Source organism: Haematobia irritans, chromosome 3 (assembly GCF_050003625.1).
Source record: "Haematobia irritans isolate KBUSLIRL chromosome 3, ASM5000362v1, whole genome shotgun sequence".
In the NCBI taxonomy this organism is placed as follows: Eukaryota; Metazoa; Arthropoda; class Insecta; order Diptera; family Muscidae; genus Haematobia; species Haematobia irritans.
This window is the reverse complement of record NC_134399.1, coordinates 34,820,128-34,838,421: the sequence shown is the minus strand read 5'-3', so window position 1 is coordinate 34,838,421 and position 18,294 is coordinate 34,820,128. Positions and strand designations below refer to the sequence as shown.

The 18,294-nt window shown below is 33.6% G+C and overlaps 1 protein-coding gene across 2 annotated transcripts in view; it reads right to left on the bottom strand.

The window, feature by feature from the left end:
• raskol (Ras GTPase-activating protein raskol) overlaps positions 1–18,294 on the bottom strand; it is a 679,447-nt gene that overhangs the window by 371,197 nt on the left and 289,956 nt on the right. The window contains exons 3-5 of one of the 2 annotated variants that reach the window (XM_075300491.1): positions 10,980–11,095; positions 10,526–10,552; positions 1,526–1,694 (exon numbers count right to left, since the gene is read on the bottom strand). In XM_075300491.1, the coding sequence (XP_075156606.1) occupies positions 1,526–1,694; positions 10,526–10,552; positions 10,980–11,095 (312 nt within the window). The remainder of the gene's footprint in view (positions 1–1,525; positions 1,695–10,525; positions 10,553–10,979; positions 11,096–18,294) is intronic. The other variant, XM_075300492.1, reaches the window with a different exon arrangement.

The following is an 18,294-nucleotide window of genomic DNA, read 5'->3' as shown; positions in this document are numbered from 1 at the left end:
TATTTCTATAGAAAATTTTGTCAAAATTTTATTTCTATAGAAAATTTTATCAAAATTTTATTTCTATAGAAAATTTTGTCAAAATTTTATTTTTATAGAAAATTTTGTCAAAATTTTATTTCTATAGGAAATTTTGTCAAAATTTTATTTCTATAGAAAATTTTGTCAAAATTTTATTCCTATAGAAAATTTTGGCAAAATTTTATTTCTATAGAAAATGTTGTCAAAATTTTATTTCTATAGAGAATGTTGTCAGAATTTTAATTATATTGAAAATTTTGTCAAAATTTTATTTCTATAGAAAATGTTGTCAAAATTTTAATTCTATAGAGAATGTTGTCAAAATTTTAATTCTATTGAAAATTTTGTCAAAATTTTTTTTTGTCAATATTTTATTTCTATAGAAAATTTAGTCCAAATTTTATTTTTATAGAAAATTTTGTTTAAATTTTACTTCTATAGAAAATGTTGTCAAAATTTTAATTCTATTGAAAATTTTGTCAAAATTTTATTTCTTTAGAAAATATTGTCAAAATTTTAATTCTATAGAGAATGTTGTCAAAATTTTAATTCTATTGAAAATTTTGTCAAAATTTTATTTCTATAGAAAATATTGTCAAAATGTTATTTCTATAGAAAATTTTGTCAATATTTTATTTCTATAGAAAATGTTGTCCAAATTTTAGTTCTATAGAAAATTTTGTCCAAATTTTATTTCTATAGAAAATGTTGTCCAAATTTTACTTCTATAGAAAATGTTGTCAAAAATTTATTTCTATAGAAAATTTTGTCTAAAATTTTATTTCTATAGAAAATTTTGTCCAAATTTTATTTCTATAGAAAATGTTGTCAAAAAAATTTTTTTTGTCTAAATTTTATTTTGTTAAAATTTTATTTCGTTAAAATTTTATTTCTATAGAAACTTTTGTCAAACTTAATTATGTTATATACGTATTTAATCGACATTTTTTACTTTAATATATACCACGTATGGACTACCTTTCAATTTAGAAGACGGTGTTAGGAAGTTTTAAGATACCTTGCAGTCGGCAGGTGTTACCACAACCCAATTAATTCGATTGTGGGTGAAAGTCTTCAGTAGAAGTTTCTACGCAGTCCATGGTGCAGGGTACATAAGTTTCGGCCTGGCCTAACTTACGGCCGTATATACTTGTTTTCACTAATTTTTGTTCATTGTTTTTGCATTGATAGCTGATCAATGCATTTCGATAATAAATTTTCCAAATAAAGGCTGAAAAGAAGTTTGAAAGCCTAAAACCCGCACAACCATCATATCTTTTAAAATTTGCTATGGCACTGTATAGAGTCTACAAGAAACCATCTCAAATTTTGCCTGTGACATCTTTTTTATACGCCTACACTTTTATTAGGAAGGCAAAATAAACCATTTGAGTAATAAGGAATCACTCCTAAGTTATTCATGGGAGCTTATCCTTCGAATCTGATTTCTTACAGCTTAAATTTCACTGGAGATGAGAGTATAAGAAATAATTTTCCAACTTACCTATTTCATTATATATGGTAGTATTTAATGCTATATCCATTGGACAGGAAGTATCTGAATCTTCTGGTTCCTCTTGCAGTGTTGGCGGTCCATCCCATACAATTTTTGTAGGACGACGAACACGATCTAAACGTACGCGGGGATATTCATTGCACATAATATCGGTTAACTGAAGAGGAATTAAGGAAAATTAAGAATATTTAATAAGGCGTATAGAAAAAAATATATTTTATGGTTAAATATCTACAAAAGAAATTATACAAGAATTATATTAATATCTATCAAATCATATATTTCTCCAAAAGAATGTGGACCTAAGGTTCCCAATATAAATATTAAGATTTATTTTAAGAGATTCTTGATGAGGTTTCCTGTCACTATAACTTATACAATATACTTTAGCTTCTGTTTTATGTAAGCTTTCTATTTCCTGGTCCAGTGTCGGTATAGCTTCATGGTCGATAGTTTACTATAGGATATAATGTCATGAGATAATACTGCAGTGCTCGCCCCATCTCAATGAGTGCGGCAGGGCAGTTCATTGCCATGAAAATAGCAATATTTTAAGAATAAAGTAATGAAAAACAAATACACCAGCATTTTTCATCAGTTCATAACCTCAAGCCGAACAAAAAATCCCAAAATTGAAAAATCCAAGAACTTAACATAGCCATAATGTCGTCAGAATTAGGCATTGATCATCCATCGCAATGACTACTGCGATGGAGTTCATTGCCATTTCTAAATTTGGCAACACAAAATCCAAGAACTTAAAGGTTTAACATAGCCCTTATGTCATAAGAATACCAAACTGCGTTACGCTCTCATTGAGATAGGGTGATCACTATATCAATGAGAGCGTAACGCAGTTCAAGAACTTCACAGCAAAAAAATTCGGAACATGCCACAAATATTACGTTTTAAGCTCATCCAACGTTTTTCCACTTCCTATGAAAGTATTTACACAAGCCTTAGAAAATTTACTTTTGCCCAATCAATTTTTATACCCTCCACCATAGGATGGGGGGTATATTAACTTTGTCATTCCGTTTGTAACACATCGAAATATTGCTCTAAGACCCCATAAAGTATATATATTCTGGGTCGTGGTGAAGTTCTGAGTCGATCTGAGCATGTCCGTCCGTCCGTCCGTCTGTTGAAATCACGCTAACTTCCGAACGAAACAAGCTATCGACTTGAAACTTGGCACAAGTAGTTGTTATTGATGTAGATCGGATGGTATTGCAAATGGGTCATGTTGGTCCACTTTTACGTATAGCCCCCATATAAACGGACCCCCAAATTTGGCTTGCGAAGCCTCTAAGAGAAGCAAATTTCATCCGATCCGGCTGAAATTTGGTACATGGTGTTAGTATATGGTCTCTAATACCCATGCAAAAATTGGTCCACATCGGTCCATAATCATATATAGGCCCCATATAAACCGATCCCCAGATTTGACCTCCAGAGCCCCTTGGAAGAGCAAAATTCTTCCCATTCGGTTGAAATTTAGTACGAGATGTTAGTATATGGTATCCAACAACCATGCAGGAATTGGTTCATATCAGTCCATAATTATATATAGCTCCCATATAAACCGATCCCCAGATTTGACCTCCGGTGCCTTTTGGAGAAGCAAAATTCATCCGATCTGCTTGAAATTTAGTACGTGGTGAACGTATATGATATTTAACAACCATACCAAAAGTGGTCCATATCAGTCCATAATCATATATAGCCCCATATAAACCGATCTCGAGATTTGGTTTTGGAGCCTCTTGGAGGAGCAAATTTCATCCGAGTGAGTTGAAATTTGGTACATTGTTCTAGTATATGGTCATTAACAACCATGTCTACCTAGGTCCATATCGGTCTATAGTTATATATAGCCCTCAGATAAATCGATCCCCAATCACACAAAAATTGGTCCATATCAAGTTCATAATTGTATATAGCCCCCATATAAGCGACCCCCATATTTCAATTCTGGCTCTCTACGTACCGTGCAAAAAGTCCATATCGATTCGTAATTATTTGTAGACTTCACTATACATAACTTTTTTGTCTAACATATACCACGTATGGACTAACTCACAATTTTGAAAACGATGTTAAGAAGGTTTAAGATACCACAACCCAAGTAATTCGATTGTGGATGACAGCCTTTCGTAGAAGTTTCTACGCAATCCATGGTGGAGGGTACATAAGATTCGGCCTGGCCGAACTTACGGCCGTATATACACAGAAAAAAATTTTACGAAAATTTTTCCAATTAAAATCTTAATTGAGATTTAAAAAATATTCAATTAAAAATTTAATTGAATCAACAAATTGTTTAATTGAAATAAAAATCAATCACACAAATTAATAGTATCAATTAATTTTTTAATTGGATCAATTAATTTTTTAATTGACTATCAATTAATTTTTTAATTGATACTATCATTTCTGTGATTGAAGACATTTCAATTAAAAAATTAATTGGATCAATTAATTTCGTGATTGAATCAGAAAAATATTTTTTTTGTGTGTACTTGTTCATTTTGCACTCAGTGGTTATCGGAAGGCTCTATTTAAGGAATTCGCGATTGTCCGAAAAATGAGCATTAAAGCAATGGCAATCTCTTCAAGCAAGCTTCAACCTAACCTAACCTACTCAACAAATTGAAACATGGGAGCCTCACGAGCTCTACGAAAGAAAGCAAAGGAAAACGCCTTCAAATTACTGCTCAAGATTTCATGGAAAAATAAAGCGCCTATTGTATCAAGTCATCACGGGATATGAGAGACAATATGACCTCAGGAGAAATGCTGAAGCCGAAGCCAAAATGTTCAACCCAAAAAGACCAAAATCTGCGTTTGGTGGTACTTGGAAGGCATGTTAGCAATGGGAAATACTCAAATACTATGTCAACAGGGACCTCTACATTGCCCAGGTGTATCGTGTAAATGAGACTGAAAAGACCCGGTGGGCAAGGCCCACAAAGGCTCATGGGTTCAATCCCAAAAAATGTTTTTCAGCGGTGGATTATTCCCTCTCAGTGTTGACATTTCTGAGCGTTTAACAGCTTCTCTAAGTAGCTTCGCCGCAATGTGAAATACCGTTCGCACTCAGCTAAACAGAGAATATGGTAGCACTCATTGATAAAAGAGAAGTTCGTCGTCAAATCAAATGAGGGGTGTTAACTCCAATGGTGAAGAAGACTCTAAAATCTGTCCCAAGTAATGCAGGAATGACTAGAGATGACATAGTTCGGAGTGTGCTCTTTCGGTTTCAATATGTGAGAGGTCGTTTATGCGTTTCAGGGAGCCACCGTGGTGCAATGGTTAGCATGCCCGCCTTGCATACACAAGGTCGTGGGATTCCTGCTTCGACCGAACACCAAAAAGTTTTTCAGCGGTGGATTATCCCACCTCAGTAATGCTGGTGACATTTCTGAATGTTTCAAAGCTTCTCTAAGTGGTTGCACTGCAATGTGGAACGCCGTTCGGACTCGGCTATAAAAAGTAGGTCCCTTGTTATTGAACTTAACATGGAATCGGGCAGAAATCAGAGAGAATAAGAGAGAAGTTCACCAACGTGATATAACAATGGACTGAATATTTTAAGTGAGCCTGATACATCGGGCTGCCACCTAACCTATGCATTTCAGGAGTGGTGATTTTGAATTGGAAGACAACGAACAATCAGGGCAGTCGAAGAAGTTTGAAGAGATGAATGGGAGACATTGCACGATGAGAACTCATGTCAAACCCAATAATAACTTGCCAAATCGAAGTTACACGCTAAGCCATTTCTCATCGATGCTGGAGACATAGAAAGGCGATTTTTCATTAACGTGTAACTGTTCATAAGGCGACAAAGGAACTTTTATTTGCATCGCATCTTTACAGGTGACAAAAAGTGGATCAACTACGACAATCCTAAGCGAAAATAAAACCATATGGATGCCGAATATCCATGAAAAGAATCTTATGCTATGTATTTGGTGGGAACAGCTGGGTGTAGTGCACTATGAGCCCCGGCAACCGTGTGAAACGATCACCGCAGCTTTGTATCTAACACAATTGATTACTATGGCCTTCAACGTCTCACTGAAAGCTGCATGCCCTAGAGGGAAGCCAAGGGGGAAAAATCGACCACCATGGTGGTCTACGGAGTTAAGTAAGATGAGTAAATCCTGCAGGAAGCTCTTTAACAAAGCAAAGTCCACCAGAGCCCCTGAGGATTGGGACGCTTACAAGAAGAATCTGAGAGGATACAAGCGAGAACTGAGAAAGGCTCAGCATAACTCTTGGAATGTTTACTGCAGCAGTATTGAGAATATGTCAGAGGCTTCCAGACTACGGAAGGTACTAGCTTCCACTAACTCCGCTCCAGGTTTCACTAAAATATCGGAGGGCAATAGGACAACGTCCAGTGAGGAGACGTTGGAGGTACTATTGGACACACATTTTCCTGGAAATCAGACGGTCGAACCATGTTCTGGCGGTGTACCAGAGGCTCAGCGGTCATTTCCTATCGAGGAAATTGTATCGGAATCTAGAATAAAATGGGCGTTTAATAGCTTTGGGTCATTCAAATCCCCCGGACCTGATGGAATTACTCAGGCGGAGTTACAAGCAGTGACTGACCGAATTACCCCTTGGTTGACGGTGATATATAAAGGATGTATAAACTTAGCATATATTCCGGAAAAGTGGAGGAAACCAAAGTCGCTTTCATACCTAAAGCAGGAAAAGCCTCTCACTCGAGTGCGAATGATTTCCGACCAATCAGCTTATCCTCATTCCTACTTAAGACTCTGAAGAGGATTATAGACATTTATCTTAGAACTAGTGTCGATTCGAGTTTGCTCTCGAAACGACAGCATGTATACTCGAAGGGCAGGTCTACTGAGACCGCTTTGCATGAACTAGTCAGCTTTATTGAAAGCGCACTATCTGTCAATGAATACACAATCGTGGCGTTTCTAGACATCGAGGGGGCATTCAATAACGTCCATCCGAGCTCGATATTAAATGGACTGGCAACTCTGAATGTTGATCCAGGTATACTTAGGCTGCTAGACGAACTACTAATGAGGAGACGTATTTCAGCCACACTAGGACAATCAAACATACAAAGGTATGTAAACAGAGGAGTTCTATCACCTCTTCTTTGGAATGTTGATATAAACAACCTTCTAGTTTCCCTAGAAAAAGAAAGGATAAAAGTGGTGGCATACCTAAAGCAGGAAAAGCCTCTCACTCGAGTGCGAATGATTTCCGACCAATCAGCTTATCCTCATTCCTACTTAAGACTCTGAAGAGGATTATAGACATTTATCTTAGAACTAGTGTCGATTCGAGTTTGCTCTCGAAACGACAGCATGTATACTCGAAGGGCAGGTCTACTGAGACCGCTTTGCATGAACTAGTCAGCTTTATTGAAAGCGCACTATCTGTCAATGAATACACAATCGTGGCGTTCTAGACATCGAGGGGGCATTCAATAATGTCCATCCGAGCTCGATATTAAATGGACTGACAACTCTGAATGTTGATCCAGGTATACTTAGGCTGTTAGACGAACTTCTAAGGAAGAGACGCATTTCAGCCACACTAGGACAAGCAAACATACAAAGGTATGTGAACAGAGGCACTCCTCAAGGAGGAGTTCTATCACCTCCTCTTTGGAATGTTGCTATAAACAACTTTCCAGTTTCCCTAGAAAAAGAAAGGATAAAAGTGGTGGCATACGCAGACGATGTGGCTCTAGCAGTCAGGGGAAAATTCCCATCCACAATCAGAGATGTTATACAAAGAGCCCTCCGGATGACTGAAAAATGGGCGAAACAGAATAGTCTTGGGGTAAATCCTGCCAAGACAGAATTAGTCATGTACTGCAAAGATCGCAAAACTCCCACAGTTAAAAAGCCACGGTAGCTTTGTACTCGTGCAAAAAGGCAATAGAAAAAAAGTGGGGACTAAAACCGAAAATTGTGCGTTGGCTATATACGGCAGTGGTTAGACCTATAATGCTATATGGTGTTGTAGTCCGATGGCCGGCACTTCAGCAACCGACAGGTTTAGATAAAGCTCAGCATATGGCGTACTTGTGTATTTCAGGCGCATTCAGTAAGACAGGAACAGATTCCCTTAATGTCATGCTGCATCTATTGCCTTTAGACATTTTGGTCAAATAGTCAGCTGAAACAACGGCTATGCGGTTGCGCGAGCTATCACTGTGGTCGGAAAAAATGTACGGTCACAGTTCGGTCCCCAAACTAATGTCAGATGTGCCTAACGTAGTGGATTCGACAAAAAGAAAAAAAATTGAAACTCTAATTCCCAACAGTGAGGTCTGGTGTACACAGACCCCGGGGAATAAAAGATATATAGATTTTTACACTGCTGGCTCCAAATTGGATGGACAAGTGGATTTCGGAGTATATTCTAAAGATATGGAACTTAGGCTGAAATATTAGCAATAAAAGAGGTGGCGAATTGGCTCAAAAGTAATGCTCCAAGCAATATTGGCATTAATATATACTCAGACAGTCAACCTGCAATAAAATCCTTGGACTCTGTGTTCCTCAACTCGAAAACGGCCATCGATTGCCGCACATCTCTCAACGAGATGGCTGAGCAGTACAATATTCACCTAATATGGGTGCCTGGCCTAGGAACATACCGGGGAACTGAGAAGCGGATGAGTTAGCAAGGCTAGGTACTACCTTACACATTTCAGGGGAACTAGAACCTGTTGGTATGCCCCTGGCTACCTGCAAGCTCTTACTGCGTGAGAAGGCTGTCATGATGGCAAATGTTCGATGGGAGAATTGCAAGGGTTGTAACGACACCAAGCAAATATTACCCCATTTAAACTTGAACCGCACACTAGATATGCTAGTGTTCTCAAGACGTCAGATATCACTCTTGAATCTGCTATAACGGGTCGCTGCCTGATAGGCGATTTTGCGAAAACTATTGGCGCGAAGTATAATGACTATTGTATGAGCTGTCATGATGCGGAGGAAAAGGAATCAATTAAACATATCTTGTGTGAGTGTCCTGCATTTGTGTGAGGCGTAAGCAAATTTTAGGGGCATATAGTTTTAGATTACTGGCGGACCTGGAAAACGTTAACTTAAGCAGTCTGTTAATGTTTCTGGAACAATCTGGTTGGTTCAACAAAAGAAAATAATAGAGAAGGTTCAGTGGTTAAAACTAGAAGTTCCCATATGTAATGGGTACTTTTAGTTAAATGTGGTATCACAATGGACTGAATAGTCTAAGTGAGCCTGAAATATAATCGGGCTGCCACTTCAACCTAACCTAACACAATTGATACATTTGAGCGGAACTTTGTATGATAAACGGCCACGATATTTGCAAAGGCACGATAAGGTGATTTTGCAGCACGGTCACATGTTGCAAAAGCCGCAAAAACTTATTTAGGTTAGGTTAGGTTAGGTGGCAGCCCGATGTATCAGGCTCACTTAGACTATTCAGTCCATTGTGATACCACATTGGTAAACTTCTCTCTTATCACTGAGTGCTGCCCGATTCCATGTTAAGCTCAATGACAAGGGACCTCCTTTTTATAGCCGAGTCCGAACGGCGTTCCACATTGCAGTGAAACCACTTAGAGAAGCTTTGAAACCCTCAGAAATGTCACCAGCATTACTGAGGTGGGATAATCCACCGCTGAAAAACTTTTTGGTGTGCGGTCGAAGCAGGAATCGAACCCACGACCTTGTGTATGCAAGGCGGGCATGCTAACCATTGCACCACGGTGGCTCCCATGAATAGTCTAAGTGAGCCTGAAATATAATCGGGCTGCCACTTCAACCTAACCTAACACAATTGATACATTTGAGCGGAACTTTGTATAATAAACGGCCACAATATTTGCAAAGGCACGATAAGGTGATTTTGCAGCACGGTCACATGTTGCAAAAGCCGCAAAAACTTATTTGGAAACACTCAAATGGTGAGTCCTAACCCACCAACAGTATAGCCCAGGCATTGCTCCTTATATTTACCACTTGTTTCAATCGATGACATTTTCGTCCTTATGGAGAAGCCAAAAATTATATCGATTCGCATATTGCGTCGTCTTTTCGTCGCGATATCCGTATGTTGCCAGAAAGATGGGAAGACTAGTGGCTAACGATAAACAATACATGGATTGATCAGACTATTGTACCATAATCGTAATGGGCCCATAGCAGAGAATAAAACCGACCCATTTTTGTTGACGGCGGGTGACACTAAATTATTTTTTCCGGAGGCGGCTTCAAGATTGAGCCAACACGATCATTTACTAATATTTGTTGTTAATTATTTTTGCAAAACTATTATGGAATTGGATTTTTAAAATTTGAAGCTTTTTTCAAATTTAGACGGCAGCGGCTTAAATTCTCCTCATTCTCCGGGCCACAGTTACGATGAATTCCTTTCAGACTGTTCTTAAACTCGTAAGATGTTTTCTATGGAGAACATATGATTTTCTAGTTAAAATATAATTCGTAGAAAACTATAAAATAAAATTTGTTTAATAATAGCATCAATAAATTAAGAGATATTTTTGAACACCAAAATAAACCACAACCAAAAAATTCATTAAAATTGAGTCAATGAAGTTTTTCCATTGGCATTTGGTAATAGTTTCATTCAGCAGTAACGATTATATGAAATGTTTCATTATTTAATAGAAAACTCATTAGAAATTCGAAAATTTCGAAAAAGTTAGGTTGTGTGCACACATACATAGATATTATCGATAATCCACAGAGAATTTCTGTGTTATCGATATCACAATGGATTCAATTGACTCAATTTTCATGAAAAATTTCATTATATAATTAAAAAGATTTTTTTTTTTTTTGTTCAACCAAAGCATAGTACAACAAAATAGCTTACACTGAAAAAAAAATATTACATTATATTAAAATAATCTCTATATATTCTATATAATAAATCAACATTAAATACATTTACATTACTACCCACCTCCTTTCTAGGCGTTGCTGACAATATCTACATAATTCGGTGAAATTAGTTTGTTTTAGTCCAGGCCCAAATGTTTAGCATTTTTACGAGAATATTGAAGCGAATAATGTTAAATAAATTATGTTGTGTAAAGGCATGTGAGGGAGTAAGGGATAGATACAATGTATAGATTTGTGATGTTATAGAGCATAAATAATGTGTTCGTGAGTATAATATATAAGGTGTAGGTGATTTAAATATATGTTATTTATTTTATTTTATTTTATGTTATGTTATGTTAATTTATTTTAATTTAATTTAAATTTATTTTTGTAGTTTTATTTTGTTATTTTTTAATTTGGTTTTTTTGAGAAAAGAATAAACGAGAGAAATACAAAATATTTTACATTAGTTTAGCTGAATACTTTATTTCACATAGAGTGAAATGTATATTTGAGAATACTTTGGAACTTACCGATATCTCTTCACTACAATATGCTGTGAATGATTGTTCATCTTGTTGCAGGACACAATATAATGGACCCCAAGGTAATGTGACTTTCTGTTTACGGGTTAATTCTCCTTCGGTTTCTATAAATGAAAAAACAAAAATTATAATAAATACATATGTATAGGCATTAGTATGTATACCTATGAATAATAGAAGAATATAACAAATTAAACATATTGCATGTTCAAAAACATCGATTATTATTCCATACGGAATAAGTGAATTCCTCAGCCAGGGGCGATACAATCACGGTTACCACTTGTGCCATTAATAATCTACCAAAATTTGAAAACAAAATACCACAAATCTTCCTAATTAAAAAAACTCGCCTGTCTGTCTGTAAAAATATTATTTCTATAGAAAATTTTCTTAAAATTTTATTTCTGTAGAAAATTTAGTCAAAATTTTATTTCTATAGGAAATTTTGTCAACATTTTATTGCTATAGAAAATTTTGTCAAATTTTCATCCTATAGAAAATTTTGTCAAAATTTTATTTCTATAGAAAATTTTGTCATAATTTAATTTCTATAGAAAATTTTATCAAAATTTTATTTCTATCCATATTTTGTTAAAATTTTATTCTATAGAAAATTTTTCCAAATTTTATTTCTTTATTTATTTATTTATATATTTACAATCATAATGAATTATAAAAATAAACAGGTAATATAGGTGCTAACAACATAGGTTTTCGACCTGAATTATGTATAAGTTCGGAGAAATTAGGTTATGTAGATATTATGCTATTTTAGAAGAGAGAAGTTTAAATGAGATGATAGATGTTAAAATGTTTTAGAAGGGTAAGTAAGTTTTCAATGTTTTCAGAAGTGATTGTACATAGGAGTTGAGGAAGAACTTTGCCGCCGAATAGTATTTGCTCTGCTTCATTAATAGAGGAGCAGTAGAAAATAATATGGTTGATATCAATTGGTTCGTTATGACATAGAGGACATGTTTCAGACATTGATTGTTCGAAAATATGTTGATGAGTGATTAGAGTGTGTCCCAATCTTAATCTGATGTATTTCTGTAGATGAATTCTGGAAACGTCCTCGGGGAAAACGGGCGTAGATTTATTTGGATTTATATATTTGTAATAGTGTTGATAATTATCCCATGAAACCATTTCCGATTGCTTCAGATAATCTCTTGCTGTTTTTTTAATGTCTTTGATATTGAAGATGTTGTAACGAAAAACTGGTGCATAGGATGCAAATTTTGCGGCTTCATCAGCAATGGAGTTTCCATGTATTCCTATATGAACCCACATAATTTTAAATTTAGTATGGTATTTGATGAGAATATCTCTGATTTTAGAGATGATGAAGCATTTATTTTGTCAAAATTTTATTAAATTTTATTTCTATAGATAATTTTGTCAAAATTTTATTTCTATAGAAAATTTAGTCAAAATTGTATTCTTATAGAAAATTTTGTCAAAATTTTATTTCTATTGAAATTTTTATTACATTTTATTTCTATAGAAAATTTTGTCAAAATTTTATTTCTATGGAAAATTTTGTCAAAATTTTAGTTCTGTAGAAAATTTTGTCAAATTTTTATACTATAGAAAATTTTGTAAAAAGTACATTTTTTAGTACATTTTATTTCTATAAAAAATTTTGTCAAAATTTTCTGTTCAAAATTTTAATTTCTATAGAATATTTTATCAAAATTTTATTTCTATAGAAAATTTTGTAAAAATTGTATTTCCATAGAAAATTTTGTCCAAATTTTATTTCTATAAAAAATTTTGTCAAAATTATATTAAATTTTATTTCTATAGAAAATATAGTCAAAACTTTATTTCTATAGAAAATTTTGTCAAAATTTTATTCTATAGAAAATGTTTTCAAAATTTATTTCTATAGAAAATTTAGACAAAATTTTGTCAAATGTATTTCTACAGACAATTTTGTCAAAATTTAATTTCTATAGAAAATTTTGTCAAAATTTTATTTCTATAGACAATTTTGTCAAAATTTTATTTCTACCGAAAATTTTGTTAAAATTTTATTATATAGAAAATTTGTCCAAATTTTATTTCTATAGAAAATTTTGTCAACATTTTATTAAATTTTATTTCTATAGATAACTTTGTCAAAATTTTATTTCTATAGAAAATTTCGTCAAAATTGTATTTCTATAGAAAATTTTGTAAAATTTTATTTCTATAGAAAATTTTGTCAATTTTATATCTATAGAAAATTTTGTCAACATTTTATTTCTATAGAAAATTTTGTCACAATTTTATTAAATTTTATTTCTATAGAAAATTTTGTCAAAATTTTATTTCTATAGAAAATTTTGTCAAAATTTTATTTCTATAGAAAATTTTGTCAAAATTTTATTTCTATAGAAAATTTTGTTGAAATTTTATTTCTATAGGAAATTTTGTTGAAATTTTATTTCTATAGGAAATTTTGTCAAAATTTTATTTCTGTAGAAAATTTTGTCAAATTTTTATTCTATAGAAAATTTTGTAAAATTTTTATTTCTATAGAAAATTTTTTCAAAATTTTATTTCTTTAGAAAATTTAGACACAATTTTATTTCTATAGAAAATTTGTCAAAATTTTATTTCTATAGAAAATATTGTTAAAATTTAATTTCTATAGAAAATTTTGTCAAACTGTTATTTCTATAGAAAATTTTGTCGAAATTTTATTTCTATAGACAATTTTGTAAAAATTTTATTTCTGTAGAAAATTTTGTCAAAATTTTATTTCTATCGAAAATTTTGTCAAAATTTTATTTCTATAGAAAATATAGTCAAAATTTTATTTCTATAGAAAATTTTGTCAAAATTTTATTTCTATGAAAAATTTTGTCAAAATTTTATTTCTATAGAAAATTTTGTCAAAATTTTATTTCTATAGAAAATTTTGTCAAAATTTTATTTCTATAGAAAATTTTGTCAAAATTTTGTTTCTATAGAAAATTTTGTCAAAAATTTCATTTCTATAGAAAATTTTGCCAAAATTTTATTTCTATAGAAAATTTTGCCAAAATTTTATATCTATAGAAAAGTTTGTCAAAATTTTATGTCTACAGAAAATTTTCTTAAAATTTGATTTCTATAGAAAATTTTGTCAAAATTTTATTTCTATAGAAAATGTTTTCAAAATTTTATATCTATACGAAATTGGGTAAAAATTGTATCTCTTTATATAAAGTACCTCTTAGTTGGAGAGAAAGATTTTGCAAACTCTACCAAAACATTAAGAATTCTACCAATCTAGCAAACAGTAAAAAATCGACCATTTTTAGTACTGCTGTAACTATGGATACAATTTTTTATTTCTATTTATTTTTTTATTTGATTAAACTATGTCCAATCTTCAATCTTTTATTAACATAGTTTGTAATATATGCAATAAGATATTGACCATGAGTTATATTTTTCGTAATTAAATAATTGCAAATTTTTATAATTATTACTTTAATAAAAAATGGTATCCAAAAATTTCAAAGAAGAGTTTTGAATTTAATTGTACTTTATACAGTACAAGATATGAAATTATAATAAATGCTGTGCTACCCTGTGACAATGCTATCAATAAGAATCACCCTATAGTCAATACTCACACAGAGTCGCCATCTATCTATGGTAAGACATTTTAGCTTATACATAAACCATGTGGCTTGTTTTGGACTTCACTCATAGATGTCGTCTGCGCTATGGTTGTTGTATAAACTAAAATTAATTCACAATAGAGTGTATAGTATACCAATTGTGAATGGCGATATTCAAATATTCGTAAACAAAGGTAGACCTCAATATATACGCTTCTTCTAAGTAGGTAATGGATATAAGCACATTTGATATAGGAAAAAAAACGCATATAAGAAAGTACAATTGGCAACTACGTCAGACAACATCCACAATCGAATTACTTGGTTTGCGATAACAGCAGCCGATGGCAAGGTATCTTAAACCTTCTTGATATAGTCGTCTAAATTATAAGTAAGTCCATATTCGAGAGATCAAAACTGGTGGACCTGTTTATCTTCTCACACCGGCTGACGATTTCCGACAAAATCCCATTTTCGGGGGACCGGTAGAACCGGTGTTTTCAAGCCACAACAACTGACATTTGATTTTTATAATTTAATTGGAAAAGTGTCAATTTATTGCCAAGTTTAGGCAAATACATCTGGTTATTTTAATAAACTGCCAACTAAATTAGATGAAATTTGCTACTCCAAGAGGCTCTGTAAAACAAATCTGCGGATCGCTTTATATAGGGGCTATATATAATTATGGACCGATAAGGACCAATTTTTGCATGATTTGTGCCGGTGTTAACTAAATTCGGTTAAAGACACTACACTGAAAACATATTGACCTAGAAATAAGAAATAAAATCTGTATCGTAATTTTAATTTTATTTATCCTAGATTTAAAGCTAACTAGAGAGGTCCCATAAAAATGTCTTTATTTTAAAGAAGCCGCATCTTTGGCTCGGAATCAATACCAAAATCCAAGTAAACATTTTTTTGAATGTACATATTCTCAAAATAAAACAGAAAGACAAAATAATTGATGACAAGAAAATTGTAATGGCATCAAATTTTTATTCAATTTAAAAGTATTTATTTCCATTTGTAGCGAATATGAAACTCCAGTTTAGAGTCTATCCAGCATGTTTGTAATTGAAAATAGCATCAAAAATTTTAAATAGTTATAAAAATAGTAAAAGCAATAAAGAAAACTTTTTAAAAATATTAAATTTTCTAACAAAAAATTAATTGTAACAAGTTGGCTATAAAGTCCCCGGTCTGAGACATAGATGGCGTCGCTAGTATTAAATGTATATTATTTTTATATAGTACCAACCTTCAAATTATTCGTGTCAAAATTTGACGTCTGTAAGTCAATTAGTTTGTGAGATAGAGCGTCTTTTGTGAAGCAACTTTTGTTATTGTAAAAAAAAGGAAAAAAAGGAATTTTGTGTTTTGATAAAATACTGTTTTCTGAAGGGAACAAATACGGAGAAAGCAAAAACTTGGCTTGATAATGAGTTTTCGGACTCTGCCCCAGGGAAATAAACAATAATTGATTGGTACGCAAAGTTCAAGCGTGGTGAAATGAGCACGGAGGACGGTGAACGCAGTGGACGCCCGAAAAAAGTGGTTACCGACGAAAACATAAAAAATCCACAAAATGATTTTGAATGACCATAAAATGAAGTTGATCGAGATAGCAGAGGCCTTAAAGATATCAAAAAAACGTGTTGGTCATATCATTCATCAATATTTGGATATGCGGAAGCTCTATGCAAAATGGGTGCCACGCGAGCTCACATTTGATCAAAAACAACGTGTTGATGGTTCTGAGCGGTGTTTGCAGCTGTTAACTCGTAATACACCCGAGTTTTTCCATCGATATGTGACAATGGATGAAACATGGCTCCATCACTACACTCCTGAGTCCAATCGACAGTCGGCTGAGTGGACAGCGATCGGTGAACCGTCTCCGAAGCGTGGAAAGACTCAAAAGTCCGCTGGCAAAGTAATGGCCTCTGTTTTTTGGGATGCGCATGGAATAATTTTTATCGATTATCTTGAGAAGGGAAAAACCATCAACAGTGACTATTATATGGCGTTATTGGAGCATTTGAAGGTCGAAATCGCGGCAAAACGGCCCCATATGAAGAAGAAAAAAGTGTTGTTCCACCAAGACAACGCACCGTGCCACAAGTCATTGAGAACGATGAATTCATGAATTGGGCTTCGAATTGCTTCCCCACCCCACCGTATTCTCCAGATCTGGCCACCAGCGACTTTTTCTTGTTCTCAGACCTCAAAAGGATGCTCGCAGGAAAAAAATTTGGCTGCAATGAAGAGGTGATCACCGAAACTGAGGCCTATTTTGAGGCAAAACCGAAGGAGTACTACCAAAATGGTATCAAAAAATTGGAAGGTCGTTATAATCGTTGTATCGCTCTTGAAGGGAACTATGTTGAATAATAAAAACGAATTTTGACAAAACAAGTAAGAAAAGCCTAAAGTCGGGCGGGGCCGACTATATTATACCCTGCACCACTTAAGTCGGCTAATGCACTAGGGTGGAACACAATTTTAGTAAAAAAAATAGAGGAAATGTTTAAATCTGAAGCAATTTTAAGGAAACTTCGAAAAAGTTTATTTATGATTTATCGCTCGATATATATGTATTAGAAGCTTAGGAAAATTAGAGTCATTTTTACAACTTTTCGACTAAGCAGTGGCGATTTTACAAAGAAAATGTTGGTATTTTGACCATTTTTGTCGAAATCAGAAAAACATATATATGGGAGCTATATCTAAATCTGAACCGATTTCAACCAAATTTAGCACGCATAGCTACAATGCTAATTCTACTCCTTGTGCAAAATTTCAACTAAATCGGAGTTAAAAATTGGCCTCTTTGGTCAAATGAGTGTAAATCGGGCGAAAGATATATATGGGATCTATAACTAAATCTGAACCGATTTCAACCAAATTTGGCACGCATAGCAACAATGCTAATTCTACTCCCTGTGCAAAATTTCAACTAAATCGGAGTTAAAAATTGGCCTCTGTGGTCAAATGAGTGTAAATCGGGCGAAAGATATATATGGGAGCTATAACTAAATCTGAACCGATTTCAACCAAATTTGGCACGCATAGCTACAATGCTAATTCTACTCCCTGTGCAAAATTTCAACCAAATTGGGGAAAAACTCTGGCTTCTTGGACCGTATTAGTCCATATCGGGCGAAAGATATATATGGGAGCTATATCTAAATCAGAACCGATTTCAATAAAATTAGGCAGACTTGACTATAGTGCTAATTGTTCTTCTTGTGCAAAATTTTAAGCAAATTAGGTTAAAACTCTGGCTTCTGGGGCCATATAAGTCCATATCGGGCGAAATATATATATGGGAGCTATATCTAAATCTGAACCGATTTCTTCCAAAATCAATAGGGATCTATTCTGAGCCAAAACACATACTTGTGGCAAATTTGAAGTCGATTGGACTAAAACTGCGACCTAGACTTTGATTACAAAAATGTGTTCACGGACAAACGGACATCGCTATATCGACTCAGGAGCCCACCCTTAGCATTTTTGCCAAAGACACCACGTGTTATCTCGTCTCCTTCTGGGTGTTGCAAACATATACACTAACTTATAATACCCTGTTCCACAGTGCGGCGCAGTGTATAAAAATGTGTTTTTCTTTGTTACACCGGGGACTTATCAGCCGACCTGTTATGCGATTTAAAAGGGGAAATATCTTGTAAATA